We start from the raw sequence: 14,378 nt of genomic DNA, 5'->3' as shown, positions 1-14,378 counted from the left end.
GAGGCAGATGAGTTGCACTGGTCACGTGGTGGGGGGAGTGGGTCAGATGACTCAGCGCCAAGCCGAGATTCCGAAGAGAAGTCGTTTCCAACCTCGACTTGCACGGAGAACGGATCAGATCCATCCTGTTGAGACCACCACCCCTCCTTCCACCCCCCTCATCTTCACCACCCACTCCGTCAAGATGATGTCCCAGTCTCTCCGGGCCTCGGTGAGTGATATAGACTATCGAATTGCGCCGCTCCGCCTGGCTAACACTGCAAACCTAGCGCTCCCTCTTCACCCGTGCCTCTCGGCAACAGGTCCCTGTCGCTGCTCGCCGCACCTTCCTGACCTCCGCTGTCCGCCGCGGTATGTCACTACTTCCAAGATCCTTCAAGTCGTTCCTGGCGGACAGATTCTCCACCAATCTATGATCGACCCGTCACTAACTCGCATATCTCTACTCTAGCCGACCAGGTTCAGGACCTCTACCTCCGTGAGCTCAAGGCCTACAAGCCCACCCCCGTCAAGCCCAGCGACGCCGAGGGCAATGTCCAGACTTTCAACCTCCCCAAGGCTCCCCCCTCCCCCGAGGAGGCCAACCTCGCCAGTGAGCTGTCCGCCTACGAGGCCCAGCAGGTTGAGGTTGAGGGCCAGGCTGCCGCCGGCGAGGCCGCCCCCGCCGAGGAGAGCTGGTTCGAGGAGGAGGAGGAAGAGGCTGCTGCCGCCCACTAAATGCTCCCTTTCGTTTAGCAAGGTCTGGGGAAATATGAGGGGACGGTTGTGCATGCATCCGGCACCAATATCTGGCCGCCTCCTCAGGTCCTGAAGCTTGTAAATTAGACCACCTTTGAAATATTGAATTTCTTTCCCTTTGTTCTTGAGCCAATCTTTTCTCCCTCTTGCGATGCAACAGTCACCAATTTGGCACTATCGAGTATCTGGTTGCGAGTTCGGAAACAGTGCTTTGGCCTGTACTGGACACAAAGCCCTATCAAGAGTAGAAGGTCAAGAAAACAGCGTGATCACCTAGCCTCTTTGTAATTCGCACATTTTCAAAGTTCAATGCCTATACCCTGACTACTATTGAGGGGAATCATCACCCTCCGATGCCGAGGTTTTGTTTGAGGCATATTGAACGTATGCAATCTAGGCGAATTAAGGACACCAAGAGGCCTCTCCACAGATCCATATGTGACGGATTATAGCCCGCCTGCAATGGGTCTCCCACAGTAGAGCTCAGAAGAGATCTAGTGGACTAAGACCTTCGAGCCCGCAGGTGTGGCAAAACGTGTTAGATATCTCACGATATCAACCCCAGTGTCCATATGAGTGCGCCACTACACGGTGATAGATTCTTGTTATGTACAGCGTACATAGATTCAATACGAAACATGGATATGCCCCAGGTATCTCGGAGATGATGTGCTTATAAGAGCACGCCCTCAACTAGGCAGAACCGCGGACATATGGCTGATATCTATGGCCCTTGCTAGCAACGGGCCAGGCTAGTAGTAACTTACCAACCATAACAATTCGGATTTTTTACTTGGAAAGATGGATAGGATACCATGAAATAAGCGGGAAAGGCACGCAGAATTGGGTCTTGCGCATCTAACTCAGATGCCACAACAAAAATGTATTCAAGGTCCTAAGGACCAACACTCATTAAGAACGCAGTGATAATAAAGATGGTAGTTGGGCTTGGCAAGGTCCATTATTAGTGAGATACTTGCAACCAAATTCTTGTCGGGCATGAAGCTTCGTCAAGAACAAGCGAGTGAAGAAGACACAATTTGAAAGGAAAAATAAGAACAAAACGCTTATTTAAGCAGAGGACTCTGTGGGGTGAATGTCACCATCAGAGGTCTTCTTGCCATCGGCTGATGCAGCCAGGTCCTCGAGAACATCATCCATTTTGGTCGAGGTTGAGACGTGGTCTGCGAGAGGCTGGGCTCCGGCTGGACTTGTGGTTGGCTCGGGCTCCTGTTGCTTGGAAGGGAGCTCGGTGGCTGCTGAGGGGGTTCGATTGACGCTGGGACGTCTTTCAAAACTTGAGGCTCGGCGGCTTCGGCTTCTCGAGCAGCGACAGTGTTGGCAAAGACCTCCTCTGCCGCGGGTTTAGTCACTGGAACAGGGTCGACCGATTCTCCGGCAGTGTTCTTGGCCAGTTGGGGGGCCATTGGGGGCTCAGATGGGACTGAAGGCTCCGCTGCGGGAACAGAAGGCTTCTTGTCCTCGCTACCCACAGTCAGATTACCGTCCTGGCCAACCGACCACACATTCCAAGTCTCAGTGATCTTGATCTCTGGGATAGTGGGCAGTCTAGCGTTGGCGTTCTCCGTGGCAGGCTTTCGCCGGGTCGGGCCACGGGCTCTTCCCTTACGAGCATCACTCAGCGGCTGCTTCTCGGCGGGTGGTTCCGGTTCCTTCTCCTGGGGCTTAGGTTGTTGGGGACCCAACTGGAGACGCGAGTTCAGATCTGTGAGGAAGCCAGCTTTCAGAGCCGCAATCTTACTACCACCAGGGCGCGCGGGAATCGCAGGCTTTGCCTTGGGTGCGGCAGCACCCTCAGCTGACTGAGAGCCAGGCTTAGCGGGCCGAGCTGGAATCTGAGGCTTCGGACGGTCCGGAATGAGGGGCGCTGGACGCTTGTCGGTTGGGGATGTTGCCTGTACTTGCTTCTGCGGGCGTGGAGGAATTGAGGGCTTCGAAGGCACATCGGGGCTCTTGACTTCATCGTTTGCCGGGTCGACCGTCGTCACCAGTTGCTGACTATCAGGAGCATCCTCCCAAATGTCCCGACTGGGGAACCGCTGCTTGACGGCATCGGGTCGAGCAGGCACCTTGGCCTTATCACGTGCACCATCCCCGTGAAGAATATGACGCGCGACCTGATGAGAATCAACCTTGGACGTTTGCATTCTTCGCGCAGCCTCTTGTTCCGGTGTCTCAAAGAGCTCTGAAGACTCGCGCTTGGGGATATCAGGGGTCGTCACTGTAGCGTGGAGTTGCAGACTGTTCGGAGTATCCTCCCAGATGTCTTCACTCGGGAATCTGTGCACATCTGGGCGCTTCTTGAAACGTTCCGTGGCCGAGAGAGAGCGTGGCTTCTTCGAATCTCCCTCCTCGGGGAAGAGAGGCTCATATTCTTCCACATCCTCCAGAGGAGTGGACATATCCTCATGCGGCTCACGGGAATCGAAGCGAGTCAGCATAGGAGCACCTTGAGCACTTGCGGATCTACTGTTAGAGCGACTGTGCGAGACACTTGGGGTGCGGCTACGCTCCTCGTCAAGGCTTCCTCGGTGCTCAAATGTAGGCGAGATGGCAGGGTGCAGATAGGCGGAATCGGGGCGCACTTCATCAGCAGCCAGAATAGGCTCATCGTCTTCGAGAGGCTGTTGCACATCAGGTGTGTGCTCATACGGTGCCGGGGTTGGAGCAAATCCGTCTGGGTGGTGAAGAGGGTGCATAGGGTCATCGACGTGAATCACCTCGCCGTCCGCACGGTGTCCATGAGAGCTACTCCGGCCATGGCGCAATGGGGAGGCCGGAACTTTGGGCTCAATCTCGGATGCTGGGAAACTCATCTGTCGAAGCGGAGATTCCACCACTGGCTGTGACTCGTTGCGAGCATCGGGAGGCGGAGATGCCATGCGATGCATGTATTCATCTGAGGCAAGGTATCCCACTTCTTCCTCTGGAGTACCTGTGGCCGCAGGAGAGGTGCCTAGAGGAAACGAGAAGTCAGTATTCATGTTTCATAAAGCTAGAACCGCGGCTAATCTTCTTACCAAGGCCTGGGCCACTGCGGCTGGGACCACGAACGATCTTGTTCAGATCATCGCTACTGAGAGCCCAATCCGGCCGAGGAGTGCCCACACCTGGGCCATACTGGCCCTCCTCCTTGACGAACTCATCCGGGTGCTTCTCGTACCAGGCCTTCTCGAACTTATCAGCGTGCTGAACGCCGTGCCCATGCAGACCGTAACTGCCCGGAGGCAGAGAAGAATCTCGGGCACTACGGCTGCGGTGATGGTTGCGGCCTTGTCGCTGGGTGCCCTGTTCAAGGTAAGGGCTTGGAGAAGGTGCCTGGACGTCACCGGCATTCGGGTACATGGGAACTCGGAAGCCATGCTCTTCTCCGAGGTGTGCTGAAAGTCGGCGGTCAGATGAGGCGTTCGAGTCGGCCCGCGAGTGGCTCGCCCGGGAGTTTGACGTTCGGCGAGGACGGTCTTGCTCATCCAAGGCTGGAGAATTGGAGCTTTCACGGCCTAGTCCCGCGGCCGCAGCCTGCCGGGAATCTGTGCGGGTGACCGCCTGAACTCTCGCCTTAGCACTTGAGGTGGGCAAAGAAGGGCGTGGTGCATGGATTTTGAGGTCAGTGTTAACGTTGCGGGTCTCTGTCGGTGCCTGCTGATGGCTGTCCGCCATGTTTCCGACATCAAGATCGGCGTACTCAATGCCCTCTTCGCCCAGGGAGGGAATCGTGACGCTCGGCGGGCGCGGAGGGAGATCATTGGATGTGGTACGAGCTATGCTTGGTCCGTTCCACTCATTAAAGGGAGACGGCGCATAGCTGTCTCGCATGGGGGAGACGGACCGGTCCAGGCGGCGGTTTGACGGACGCGGGGGGATCTTCGGCATGTCTATTGAGGCGGGTGGTTGCGGAGATCGGGCCGGTCGAGGCGGGATGAACGGAGCTGTTTGAGTAGACATGATGGAGGATGTTCAGAAGCTACCAGGTTTGGGATGTTAGCTAAATGACTCGCAATTTTAGCCCAACAATTCACGAGCTGGTGGGACAGCTTTAGGCCATTCCTTCCCTGCTGACCGTTGGGACCAAGAAGCAACCACCTGGTCCCGGGCGGAGTATTCTGGGGTTGGCCATTCAAGGACCTGCATTGATGCAAGGGAGATTGGGCCCCATAACTCGGGTATAGCCAAGGAGGAGGGGAGAGGGCTGCAGCTGATAAGCGGATGCAGGATGATTTGCTTACCCAGATTGATATACCCGATATCGAGGTCTGGGAGATTCCCAATTGGATCAGGATAGAAGGATAAGGTAGCGGTCAATCAGTACCGGAGTACAGAAAAGGTAGAGAATGAGCAGAGAATGAAGCAATCCGGCGAGCGAAGAGCATGATGTATGTCTCTTTCTGCCACGACCCACCGGGCGCGTGACGTGCTCTGACCGCATCCAGTCCAAGCGAAAGTCCAGTTTTACCGTCAGATTACTGTAAGGTTACTATCGGTGCTGAGGGCTCTTGTTCTTACGGTGACGCCAATGGCTCATCGACTATATTTTAACCAGTTTTTTATACTCGTATTAATACTCGGTGATCTTTCAGTCTCTCTTTCCATGAAAACTCTAGACGTTTGAATCATGCGCTGAACGACTTTTCTACGAGGGAGTTATTCCCCCCGTCCTGAAATTGAGCAATGCATGCTTTTGCGGCATTTTTCAAGCAAATACCTCATATCTGGTCGCCAAGTGGAGTGGTCGAGATCGTTCAGCTTCGGGGGCAAATCATGCCTCGTGCAGTTTGTCCAACCACCGCTTTCTGGGGATCGCGTGCAGGCATAGGCGTCTCCTCGTTTCGTATGAGGACATTAGACCGATAATCCCTGGTGGCTAGACCGTGGGTCCAAAGTATATTAATAGCGCTGGTAGTTGTCTCGAGTGGCTGTGCTAAGGGGATTTAATAGGGGCATAAGAAGTGATAATTCAATTCTCTACGTACTATCACTTTTTCTACGGGGGACAGGAGAGCAACAGAGAGGTTCTAGAAGTAAGAACAATGTATCTTTTCCTTCTGGTCGTGATAAGGACCAACTTGTATCGGCCGTCCCAGATTATTTCTTTGTCTTGGGATTGGCCACGAAGACCGAGGCGGTGAGCAATGAAGAAAGGATTCTCCGCATCCCATGGGATTGCATCATCTAGCGTCCACCCCATTTAAAGCTTCCTAACCCGTCCGTTGAGATAATAGAGTACAATACAGAGGAAATAATTGGTAGCTGATAGTTATCTCTGTCTGGAAGAATCTTTCCTTATCTCTTCAATGAATCTCCAGAGATCAATGATGATGAGATCAAATGAGACAGAGCTTAAAGCAGAGGTGTTTGACTAGACCCCCACTTCACTACTGATCCTCGCCCTCATAGCCGGTAGCCCTGTAAAAATTGCCGCCACCAAGACCTGGTGTATGACGCGCGGGGCTCCAGGATAGGTAACCGGATGTTCTGACGTGGTTCCTGGACAGATTTACCCTATACTGAAATACACAAACTGTAATATTAAAAGGGGTGCGTCGAGAGGGGGAAGGTGGTCATGTGGATTGCTGAAATTTTCTAGCCGATGGAGTTCCCCCGTTTTACCTGAGCGGTTCCTGAGATTGCGGGGTGACGATCCTGCTAATACATGTACAGACAGGTCAGATGGGGAGAATCAGTCATCCGATGAAGAGCTCGGATCATTTCACAGATGTTGGGATCAATGGGATGTGAAGGGAAAACGAGGAGGAAAAAGAATGGTTGTTGACCGAGGATGTGAAGGCGAGTAACTAGTTCTGTTACCGAGCTTCATTGGCCTCTTCGTTTGTTTCTTTTTCTCTTGGTGAGGACTGAGCGTAGAGTGACATTTCATGTAACTTACTTCCGCGGCAATCCCAGGTGTAGGTGTGTACTGACTACGGATTACTCATGTCAATGGAGGTCTTTGAAGCGTCTTATGACTTGCCGACTTGCGACTTTTGGTGGGCGAGCTGAACGGGAAATGAGAAAAAAAAGAAAGATTCAATGAATGGCAATTGACAAGTGCGAGGGGGAAAAAAAAAAAAAAAAATATAAGATGAGTGATAAGAGTGAGATTCGAACTCACGCCCCGTAAACGAGATCAGGAATTTATGCTAAGGTGGACCTTAACCTGACGCCTTAGACCAACTCGGCCATCTTACCAACTTCATGGTATGTCTGCCAGATTTTGGCTACATCGATGACTTCAAGTAACACCAGCTAAGGTGAATCCATGACGTCTTGCTTTAGTTCATATACCCCCATGACCTCCCATATATCTGCTTTTTCAAGCCTAATTTCCCCCTGTATGCGATGGTTCAGGGATTTTCTTGTGTAAGTGGCTTGGTTTACATTAATTTGATCCATAGTATAGACTATCGGGTTTATGAATCCGCTCTGTCTGTGAATATATATCCGGGTATTCGCGACTCATGTAGTCAAGGTACAGCCCAACCAGGTTCACCTGCAGGCTCTCCCGAGGACATCAAAGGCTGACAGCCTACGGACACATGGAGCCAGAAGAAGTAACATCAAATCTAACATCAAACCCTCACTTGGACAGGTAGGTAGCAACCATGCGCAGACACATCGTGCCCGGACAGAGGGACTGGAGTACCCAGGGCCTCAAGCATTTACTTCGACACAACGCTCTTCTAGTTTTAACTAGATAGAAATGGGCCAGATCGAAAGGAAGCATAAGTATGCATTGACATTGAACCTAGTTTCGCTCTAAAAACCGTAACAGAACCGAATAACGCAGACCTGAACCATAGAAGAGGATGTTCATTATGTCTGCAGTGAGGAAGTCGCCAAGCAGGCTGTCGCCAAACCAAAGGCGACATACAAGTACAAGATGATAAAAGGAGTAATAAGCAAGGTCGTGGCGCATTCCAATATGTTTCGACCCAAAGGTCATTATCCAGAATTTCGCATCGAGCATTCCATCATTCCACCCAGACATTGGACCAGCCAGGGGACATGCTATCCCACATATAAACCCGACGCGGGAAGAAGCCAGAGACCTGTCGGGAGGCAACGGGAATTTAGACGATCATCTGCGCAACACCCTGACCACCGAGGGTCTTGCTGCCGACGAACTCCTGGCTCTTCAGACCGGCCAGCGCGTAGAAGATAGCAGCGATGGAGAGCATAACGGCGGCGGCGATCAGACTTGAGGCACCAGTGACGAGACTAGCCCACTGGACACCGCACATAATGGCATACATAGCGGCGCGCATCCAGTTGGTGGTGAAGCGGCGGATGAAGGCATCGAACTTGGCGGATGTAGGGCAAATGCGGAGCAGGAAGGGTACCTCAATGAAGAGAATGATGAACGAGCAAGCACTAGAATGGTTAGAATGGTGGATTGTCATCGCGGAAGTTTGGCCGAGCTTACAGGCAGATGACGGAGAAGATGATGCGGATGACGGGGGAGAAGATGTTGGCAATGCCGAGGGCAAAGCACAGGATCATGCACACCACACCGGTCCTAAAAGAAGGCTGTCAGAGATCTGTTTCCTTCGCAACTTGACAAAAACTAGAGATATCCGAAGCCCGCCATGAGGAACAGGCATCCATCCGACATCTCGCCACAATTGCCTCTATCCTGCATAGCTGTCGAAGCTCGAATGGGACCCGGCGGAAACGTTCAGAAGAAGCGAAGACAAAATTATTCAAGGAACTAACCATTGGCCATAGATGCCTATAAGAGTGGGATGTTAGCCAATCTTGAATCAATGAGACTGATCGACGTTCGCCGCCGCATCAGCAAGAGGGGTACGTACTGAAGTTTCGCGATTGGAACTCCTCAGCGAGAGTCATGATGGGCAAGTAGACGTTAGAATAGCAATAGCGACCAAGAGCGGATTCAACCTGGAATCACTGTCGCGTTAGAAGGCCAAAAGTCTGGAGGTGTAGTGGTCAAAAAGAGAAAGGTGTACACGCGGCTGATTAGCTAGGATGCTGGGCGGTCAACCGTTGAAACGCAAACAAAACAAAGCGGAAGCCACTCGGAACTGCCACTCTGTCGATCAGGTATGATGGAGACTGCGGAAACTGGGGTTCAAAAAGGATATGTAGAGATTTGCGAGGAAGATATCTTTAAGAGGTTGGTGAGGACCAAGTTGAGCCTATTCTAGACGCTCAAGGATTCATCCCATTTGTGACCAGGCAGACACTAAATTGGTCTTCCTGCGTCGCCCAAGCTAGAAGGCTCCAACATTATTCTGACCATAGTTCAAAATGTCTGTTGCAGAATGGCACTTGAGCCTAATTTAGTGCCCGTTGTCTTCTCATAATGAAACACAGACAGAGGCAGACTAATGAATGAGCAATTACTTCAAATGTCCAACAATGCAGTGGATTCAGACGACCAACCACCAAAATGTATTGATTGGTCTCAAGTCTACTCCGTACACCAGACGACAAAAAGAACAAAGACACACCTGGCATAGCTAGTGTATCCAACCAGGTCAAAAATAGAAAAGACAAAAAGATATTGCTTTGACAAGAGTGGGATTCGAACCCACGCCCCTTTCGAGACACGGAAGTTTGGATCAGGTAGACCTGAACCGTGCGCCATAGACCAACTCGGCCATCTTGCCTTACTTGATGGAGAATCGCTCAACTTTTGGATTTATGATCCTATGCAGTTTCTATGGGGTGAAGTAAGCCTTCAAGCCACGATGGCATTGTCATGTTTGGTTCATTGCGGAGCCATTATCCATATTATTTCTCTTTCCACTAATCGAAAGACCATCGAATGGCTATAGCTATCGGATATGACTCCAAATACCGTCTGACACACTTAGTGCGCCGTTGCGTTGCCCTTGAAGGTGTGACTCACTCAATCGATTTGCTCATAACTATAGCAGGCTAACCAGCAAGAGGTCCATTGTCAGACTTAATCGACAGCCTCACTTTTCGTGGTGCAGCAAGCAAAAATGGCTGTTCATTACAACTCGGAGACCCAGGAACCTTACCTGAGGCTTCCGGAACCACATACAAACATTATAATCACAGCACACCGTCCTCATAGCCTTCACGAGACGTCGTCGGCTCTCGCGAGGATCCTCAACGATCCTGACGTTGCTTTTCGTCTACAACGTACCCCTTATCCGTATTCAAAGTCGGACGGTGAAGAATGGGTCAAAGCCAATTGCAAAGACCAGGAGGATATCCTGTCCATCTTGCGCAAAGAGCTTGAAGAACCGCAAAACCCAGGCGACCTCCATCAAAAGAGGCAGTTCTTCGACATTTGTCCCTTCACTTGCATTCGGGAAGTGCTCGAGAACAATCCCGAGACTGGGGAACCTCTTGAAGACATTCTCATTGGAGATATTCGGTTAGCGCGTTCAACTTTCGATGAATATCCAGAGGGAAGTGAAGAGAGAGCCCAAGCCCAAAAAGAAAACGACGGGTTACTCGCTGGAGACGAAAAGATTGAATGGAGTTTCGGAGGTATGCAGAAAGAGATTGGAAAGAATTACTCTAAGGCTGTACTGACAGATACCAACTGTAGACTTTCTTGCATCAAGTCACCATGGTAGGGGCATCATGACACTCGCCGTGAGGACTGTCATTCATGATTGGGCAGTTCCTCGAATGAATGTCCGAAGATTGAAGATTTGGGCATTCGAGGACAACCAAGGCAGCCAGAAGGTTTTTGAAAAGAACAATTTTATACGGGGTGGTACGTTCAAAGATTGGGCATCGGTTTCTGAAAGTAGAGGAGGTGGAAAGAAGTCGATTGTATTGATGGAGTGGGCAGGAGTTGATCATAAATAGAACATGCTGCCATACCTAGATCACAATGGCAGGAAATGGTCCCCAAGTTGAGGCCACAGTTGTCTGCGGACTATCCAAGATTCAAGCCTACTACATCATCCACTACCGTGGGGACAAGTATCCATAAGTTACAAGTCCTGGTATAGAATTATATTTAAGCGACAATCACGAGCCTGACAACGGCCGATCGTTTGTAGCTATGGAATATTGAATCCACTAGCTAACTGCCATAGACCCGAGCTGTGGCTGGTGTAGCACCCGGGAAGAAGGTATTCGGAACAGTTGGGATTGGAATAGACGTGCTGAGTCCAAACCCAGCCGTAAGCTGACCAGGCATCGTCGTCGCTGAGTATCCCGATGGAGCGGCTGTCAACGTCGAAGTCACGGTACCGTACGAGGTATGTGCAGATCCAGAGTGTAGACAGTAACCAGAGCCCCAAGCATCTGCACACTTGTAGTACTCCGTACTTCCCGATTCAGTCCACATGGCAAAATCTTCGATCACAATGTTTGTACACGGTTGAGTAGAGGGACACAAGACGTATAGCGGGGCCCGTGTAGCGCCATTTGCACAAGTTCCCTTCCAATTGTTGAAGGTGATGGAGTTATACAAGACTCCGTCTCCTTCAGCCGCGCTTATCGATGACCAGTATGCGTCGATATAGAGCGAGTAGGCATTCTCGTGTCCGATGAAATTCTGCAGGGTAACCTCGGTCACTATCGATGGTAGCATTAGTTTTTGCCTTGCTTTGCGGCTAATCCGAGAAGTAGAAGGCGCTCACCTGTACCGTTTCCGCCATTGCTCCTATAAATAAAGTAAGATCATGTGTCTTAGTACTTGCGCTCAGGATTTGAAGAGAATACGTACTTGAACATAAACATCTGGTTCGAGTTCACAGTGTAGATATTGTTGTATACAACCTTCGAGATATCTTTGATCATCCAAGTCAGCATCTATACTCCAATGAAACGTTAAGTAATGCAAAACAAGGGCTTACCAGTGTTAACTCCCAGAGAGCCCATCGCACAGCCACCAGACCAGTTGCAGTAGATATTCTCAACAAGGATATGGTTTGCGGGACTCTTGACGGTGACACATTCGTCTTTGTTGGTTACTTCCACGTCATGTACCCAAAGATCAAACCCCCACAAATCAATGCCATCAAGACCTCCTTCATTTCCACCACGGATAATCATATTGTAAACCTCGCCCTGGTTGCACGTGTCGAGGGTCAGATGGAAAGCGGGAGAGTCGACGAGAGCAATATCGTGGATGGCAAAGTTTGTCACTTCACAGAGTCAGCGCGGCTAACTGGTCTTCCATGACGCGAAAATTACTTACCTTCATACAGACGCAGAAGTCGCGGGCCATATTTACCTTGAGAGTGGAATTCATAGCCATAGCCTTGCATCGCACCCTTGCCATTGGAGGAATAGAGCTCGAAATCGGTGCTATGCTCAATGAAGATCATGTTACCCCCAGCAGTTCCGGTACGAATGATAGTGCCTTCAAGATTGATAGCCCAGGCGCTTCCCCCACTGAGCGTGACCCATGTTGCCATTGCAAATGTTCCCGACGGAATATTCACAACTCCTCCCGAAGCGCATGCATTAAAGGCAGCCAGGATAGCAGGCCCGGCATCTGTCGCTCCGTCCGCTACAGCGCCGTACTTGGTGATGTCGCATACTTTTGTGGCCCACTTAGTACTTGACGAAGTTAATGGTCCCATTGGGTAGTCGGTGGTGTCTGCAAGCTGTGCCCATGCGACGGAGGCGCAGCCAAGGCCAAGTAGAAGGTTCTTGGCATGCATTATGCCTGTGATCTTGGTAGGGCTTAAATCAACTGAGTGATGGTAGAATTGGCTCTCTGTACATCGAGGGAGAAAATCCAGCTAGAATATGTCCATTTTCTTACTATTTATGTCAATCTGGAAAAACGGATTCCTCGCCCTGCCGGTTCACATCTACATCAAGGGTGGTCTAATAGGTAAGCACTACTATTGCGTACAGATTAATTTTCCTATAATGAAAAGAGATGCCGACAGCTCTGGCTGACGAAAACGAGTCAAAGCTTGTTTATATTGGCTTTCTATTCAGGGGATAATTAAAGGTAGTGTTTCATGTGAGGCCAACTCCGTACCGTTCTCAGCCAAGTGCCGCGGAGGATCGGCATATTGGCAACGGAGCCCCGCAAAGCTTGAAATGAACCGGGAAATATAAATGCACCAATGTTTGGTTATTAATGCCAGCTGTTATGGGGGTTTTAAGGATGGGAATGTAGCAGGAAATACTAGCAGGGGAATCTGCACTCACCTACTCGGTGACAGGATGCTGATGCCCGTTAAGGACCTCTAGTGACGTCTTAAGTGACCGGAGCGAATGTTAGAAAATTCCCATGCACGAGTTAGAGCCATACGTAAGAAGGGCTATCGAATGGCCTTGAGGACTGGTGGAGCGAATCTGATGGGCTAAGCTCACCTCAACACTTGGCCAGAAACCGGTGCCCTTCAATGAGGCCTCTCCGGGGGCATCTCAATGCTAATCCCATTATTCCAAACGGGGTTGAAAAAAGTTGATGATTCTTCCCCAGCCCTAACCTGCTGAAGAAGAAATGGTGCCAGTCGGAAGACTATATGGAGTGAGGAGGACATCGCCAAAGTATCTTCAACGGGCAGCCCTTGAAGGAATGGGGATCACGTATGTTAGCTACTTGTGAAGCCGTATCTTTAAGGTGTATAGACATAGCCAAGAGTACGGGGAAAGGCTGCTCCACATCTTATCACATTGTTGCGATGCTTTTGTGCAGAAGACGGAGTAAGCAGAACTGCCGATCCAGCGGAGCTATGGACTGCATGCAAGGTCTGTTGTCTCGTAGATTTCATTTAGTAATTGCTTTGAGCTGGCGAGTTGTGATACTCGGTACTCGGTGGGATAAGCAGCGAATCCTGCTGGTGTACGGAGTAGATATACGACGGATACTGTGCATTGTACTTATCCTCATAGAGACAATGAATGCAGAGGATGAGGATACATAATAGAGTTGAATCTGATCGCTGCTCAATGGGTCAGTGTGGATATGGAGATGTGGAGTATATAGATACTGGAGAACCATCAGATCTTTTTGAATTGATAATCTGCTTGGGCGCATAATGCAGTTTCAACCCCATAATGTACATTGCTATCCTCTGTGCTTTCTAAGTATATCTAGTATAGTAGTACATGGTGGCTCATGTACTCCGCATTTTTGTGTAGGGGTGCTTACCAGATTCGGCCCAGTCCCAGGGCCACGCACGTCATTGAAGATCTGGGGGTAGTTCCTGTCCCTGATGAGTCAGCAATGGATTCCCGCTGTCTCACGTGGATTGCGTCATGGCCCCAACCCACTTCAATCCTTCCTACACCGCACCCAGTCAACTGCTTCAGTCGAATCCAGCCAGACCCACACTGATTGTGCAGACAAATCATGTTGACTTTAGACTTCCACACTATACATTCCGTCCACCTGTCTACAACATGAGTGGTTGATGTCCCAGGCAAGTACCCCACTTAAACTGGTTCCACAGCCGGGACACATTCCTGTCGTCGTCATCGTGAAATCATCCATCGCCCAGGATATGCCAGCTCGCGTTATACTTGATACGTCCTATCAATAATACACCCAACTATCGGCACGCGAGTAGCTTTCAATATCACGATCTGCTCGATTATCCATTCCCAGCGTTCAAGAAATTTTCTTCGTGTCAGAAACTTCTTCGAATGACCGTTATGCTCTTTCCGATTGATCAAACAGACCAAATTATTACGCAATT

General features: G+C 50.4%; 5 protein-coding genes across 5 annotated transcripts; 2 read left to right on the top strand and 3 right to left on the bottom strand.

Annotated features, from left to right (window-relative positions):
• Positions 1–46: 46 nt before the first annotated feature.
• On the top strand, positions 47–717 carry N7473_008092 (ATP synthase subunit H; the record flags this gene model as incomplete). Its single annotated transcript, XM_057154032.1, has 3 exons — positions 47–211; positions 270–351; positions 452–717. The coding sequence occupies 3 exons, from the start codon at positions 47–49 to the stop codon at positions 715–717; spliced, it is 513 nt and encodes a 170-aa protein (XP_057008370.1).
• Positions 718–1,805: 1,088 nt separating this feature from the next.
• On the bottom strand, positions 1,806–4,704 carry N7473_008091 (Aim21 family protein; the record flags this gene model as incomplete). Its single annotated transcript, XM_057154031.1, has 2 exons — positions 1,806–3,715; positions 3,780–4,704. 2 exons carry the CDS (start codon positions 4,702–4,704, stop codon positions 1,806–1,808), a joined length of 2,835 nt encoding a protein of 944 aa, XP_057008369.1.
• Positions 4,705–7,466: 2,762 nt separating this feature from the next.
• N7473_008090 (Tvp18 family protein) lies at positions 7,467–8,703 on the bottom strand. Its single transcript, XM_057154030.1, has 4 exons — positions 8,568–8,703; positions 8,470–8,485; positions 8,180–8,272; positions 7,467–8,127 (listed from the first exon to the last, which is right to left on the bottom strand). Exons 1-4 carry the CDS (start codon positions 8,602–8,604, stop codon positions 7,827–7,829), a joined length of 447 nt encoding a protein of 148 aa, XP_057008368.1. The 5' UTR covers positions 8,605–8,703; the 3' UTR covers positions 7,467–7,826.
• Positions 8,704–9,725: 1,022 nt separating this feature from the next.
• Positions 9,726–10,569, top strand: N7473_008089 (GNAT family N-acetyltransferase; the record flags this gene model as incomplete). The annotated part of the gene is made up of 2 exons (XM_057154029.1): positions 9,726–10,242; positions 10,304–10,569. 2 exons carry the CDS (start codon positions 9,726–9,728, stop codon positions 10,567–10,569), a joined length of 783 nt encoding a protein of 260 aa, XP_057008367.1.
• Positions 10,570–10,789: 220 nt separating this feature from the next.
• On the bottom strand, positions 10,790–12,380 carry N7473_008088 (uncharacterized protein; the record flags this gene model as incomplete). The annotated part of the gene is made up of 5 exons (XM_057154028.1): positions 10,790–11,286; positions 11,352–11,374; positions 11,438–11,501; positions 11,568–11,858; positions 11,912–12,380. The coding sequence occupies 5 exons, from the start codon at positions 12,378–12,380 to the stop codon at positions 10,790–10,792; spliced, it is 1,344 nt and encodes a 447-aa protein (XP_057008366.1).
• Between the last annotated feature and the right edge of the window lie 1,998 nt (positions 12,381–14,378).

Source organism: Penicillium subrubescens, assembly GCF_028828155.1.
Source record: "Penicillium subrubescens strain IBT 31985 chromosome Unknown utg000005l_segment0_segment0, whole genome shotgun sequence".
Taxonomy (NCBI): domain Eukaryota; kingdom Fungi; phylum Ascomycota; class Eurotiomycetes; order Eurotiales; family Aspergillaceae; genus Penicillium; species Penicillium subrubescens.
This window is presented reverse-complemented; position numbering and strand designations above follow the sequence as displayed.

Bases quoted from the DNA above. Each gene is read 5' to 3' on its own strand.
- N7473_008090 (XM_057154030.1), bottom strand. From the start codon at position 8,604: ATGACTCTCGCTGAGGAGTTCCAATCGCGAAACTTCA. The intron at 8,128-8,179 runs GTAAGCTCGGCC...TAACCATTCTAG, and splicing joins ATCTTCTCCGTCATCTGCCT to TGCTTGCTCGTTCATCATTC.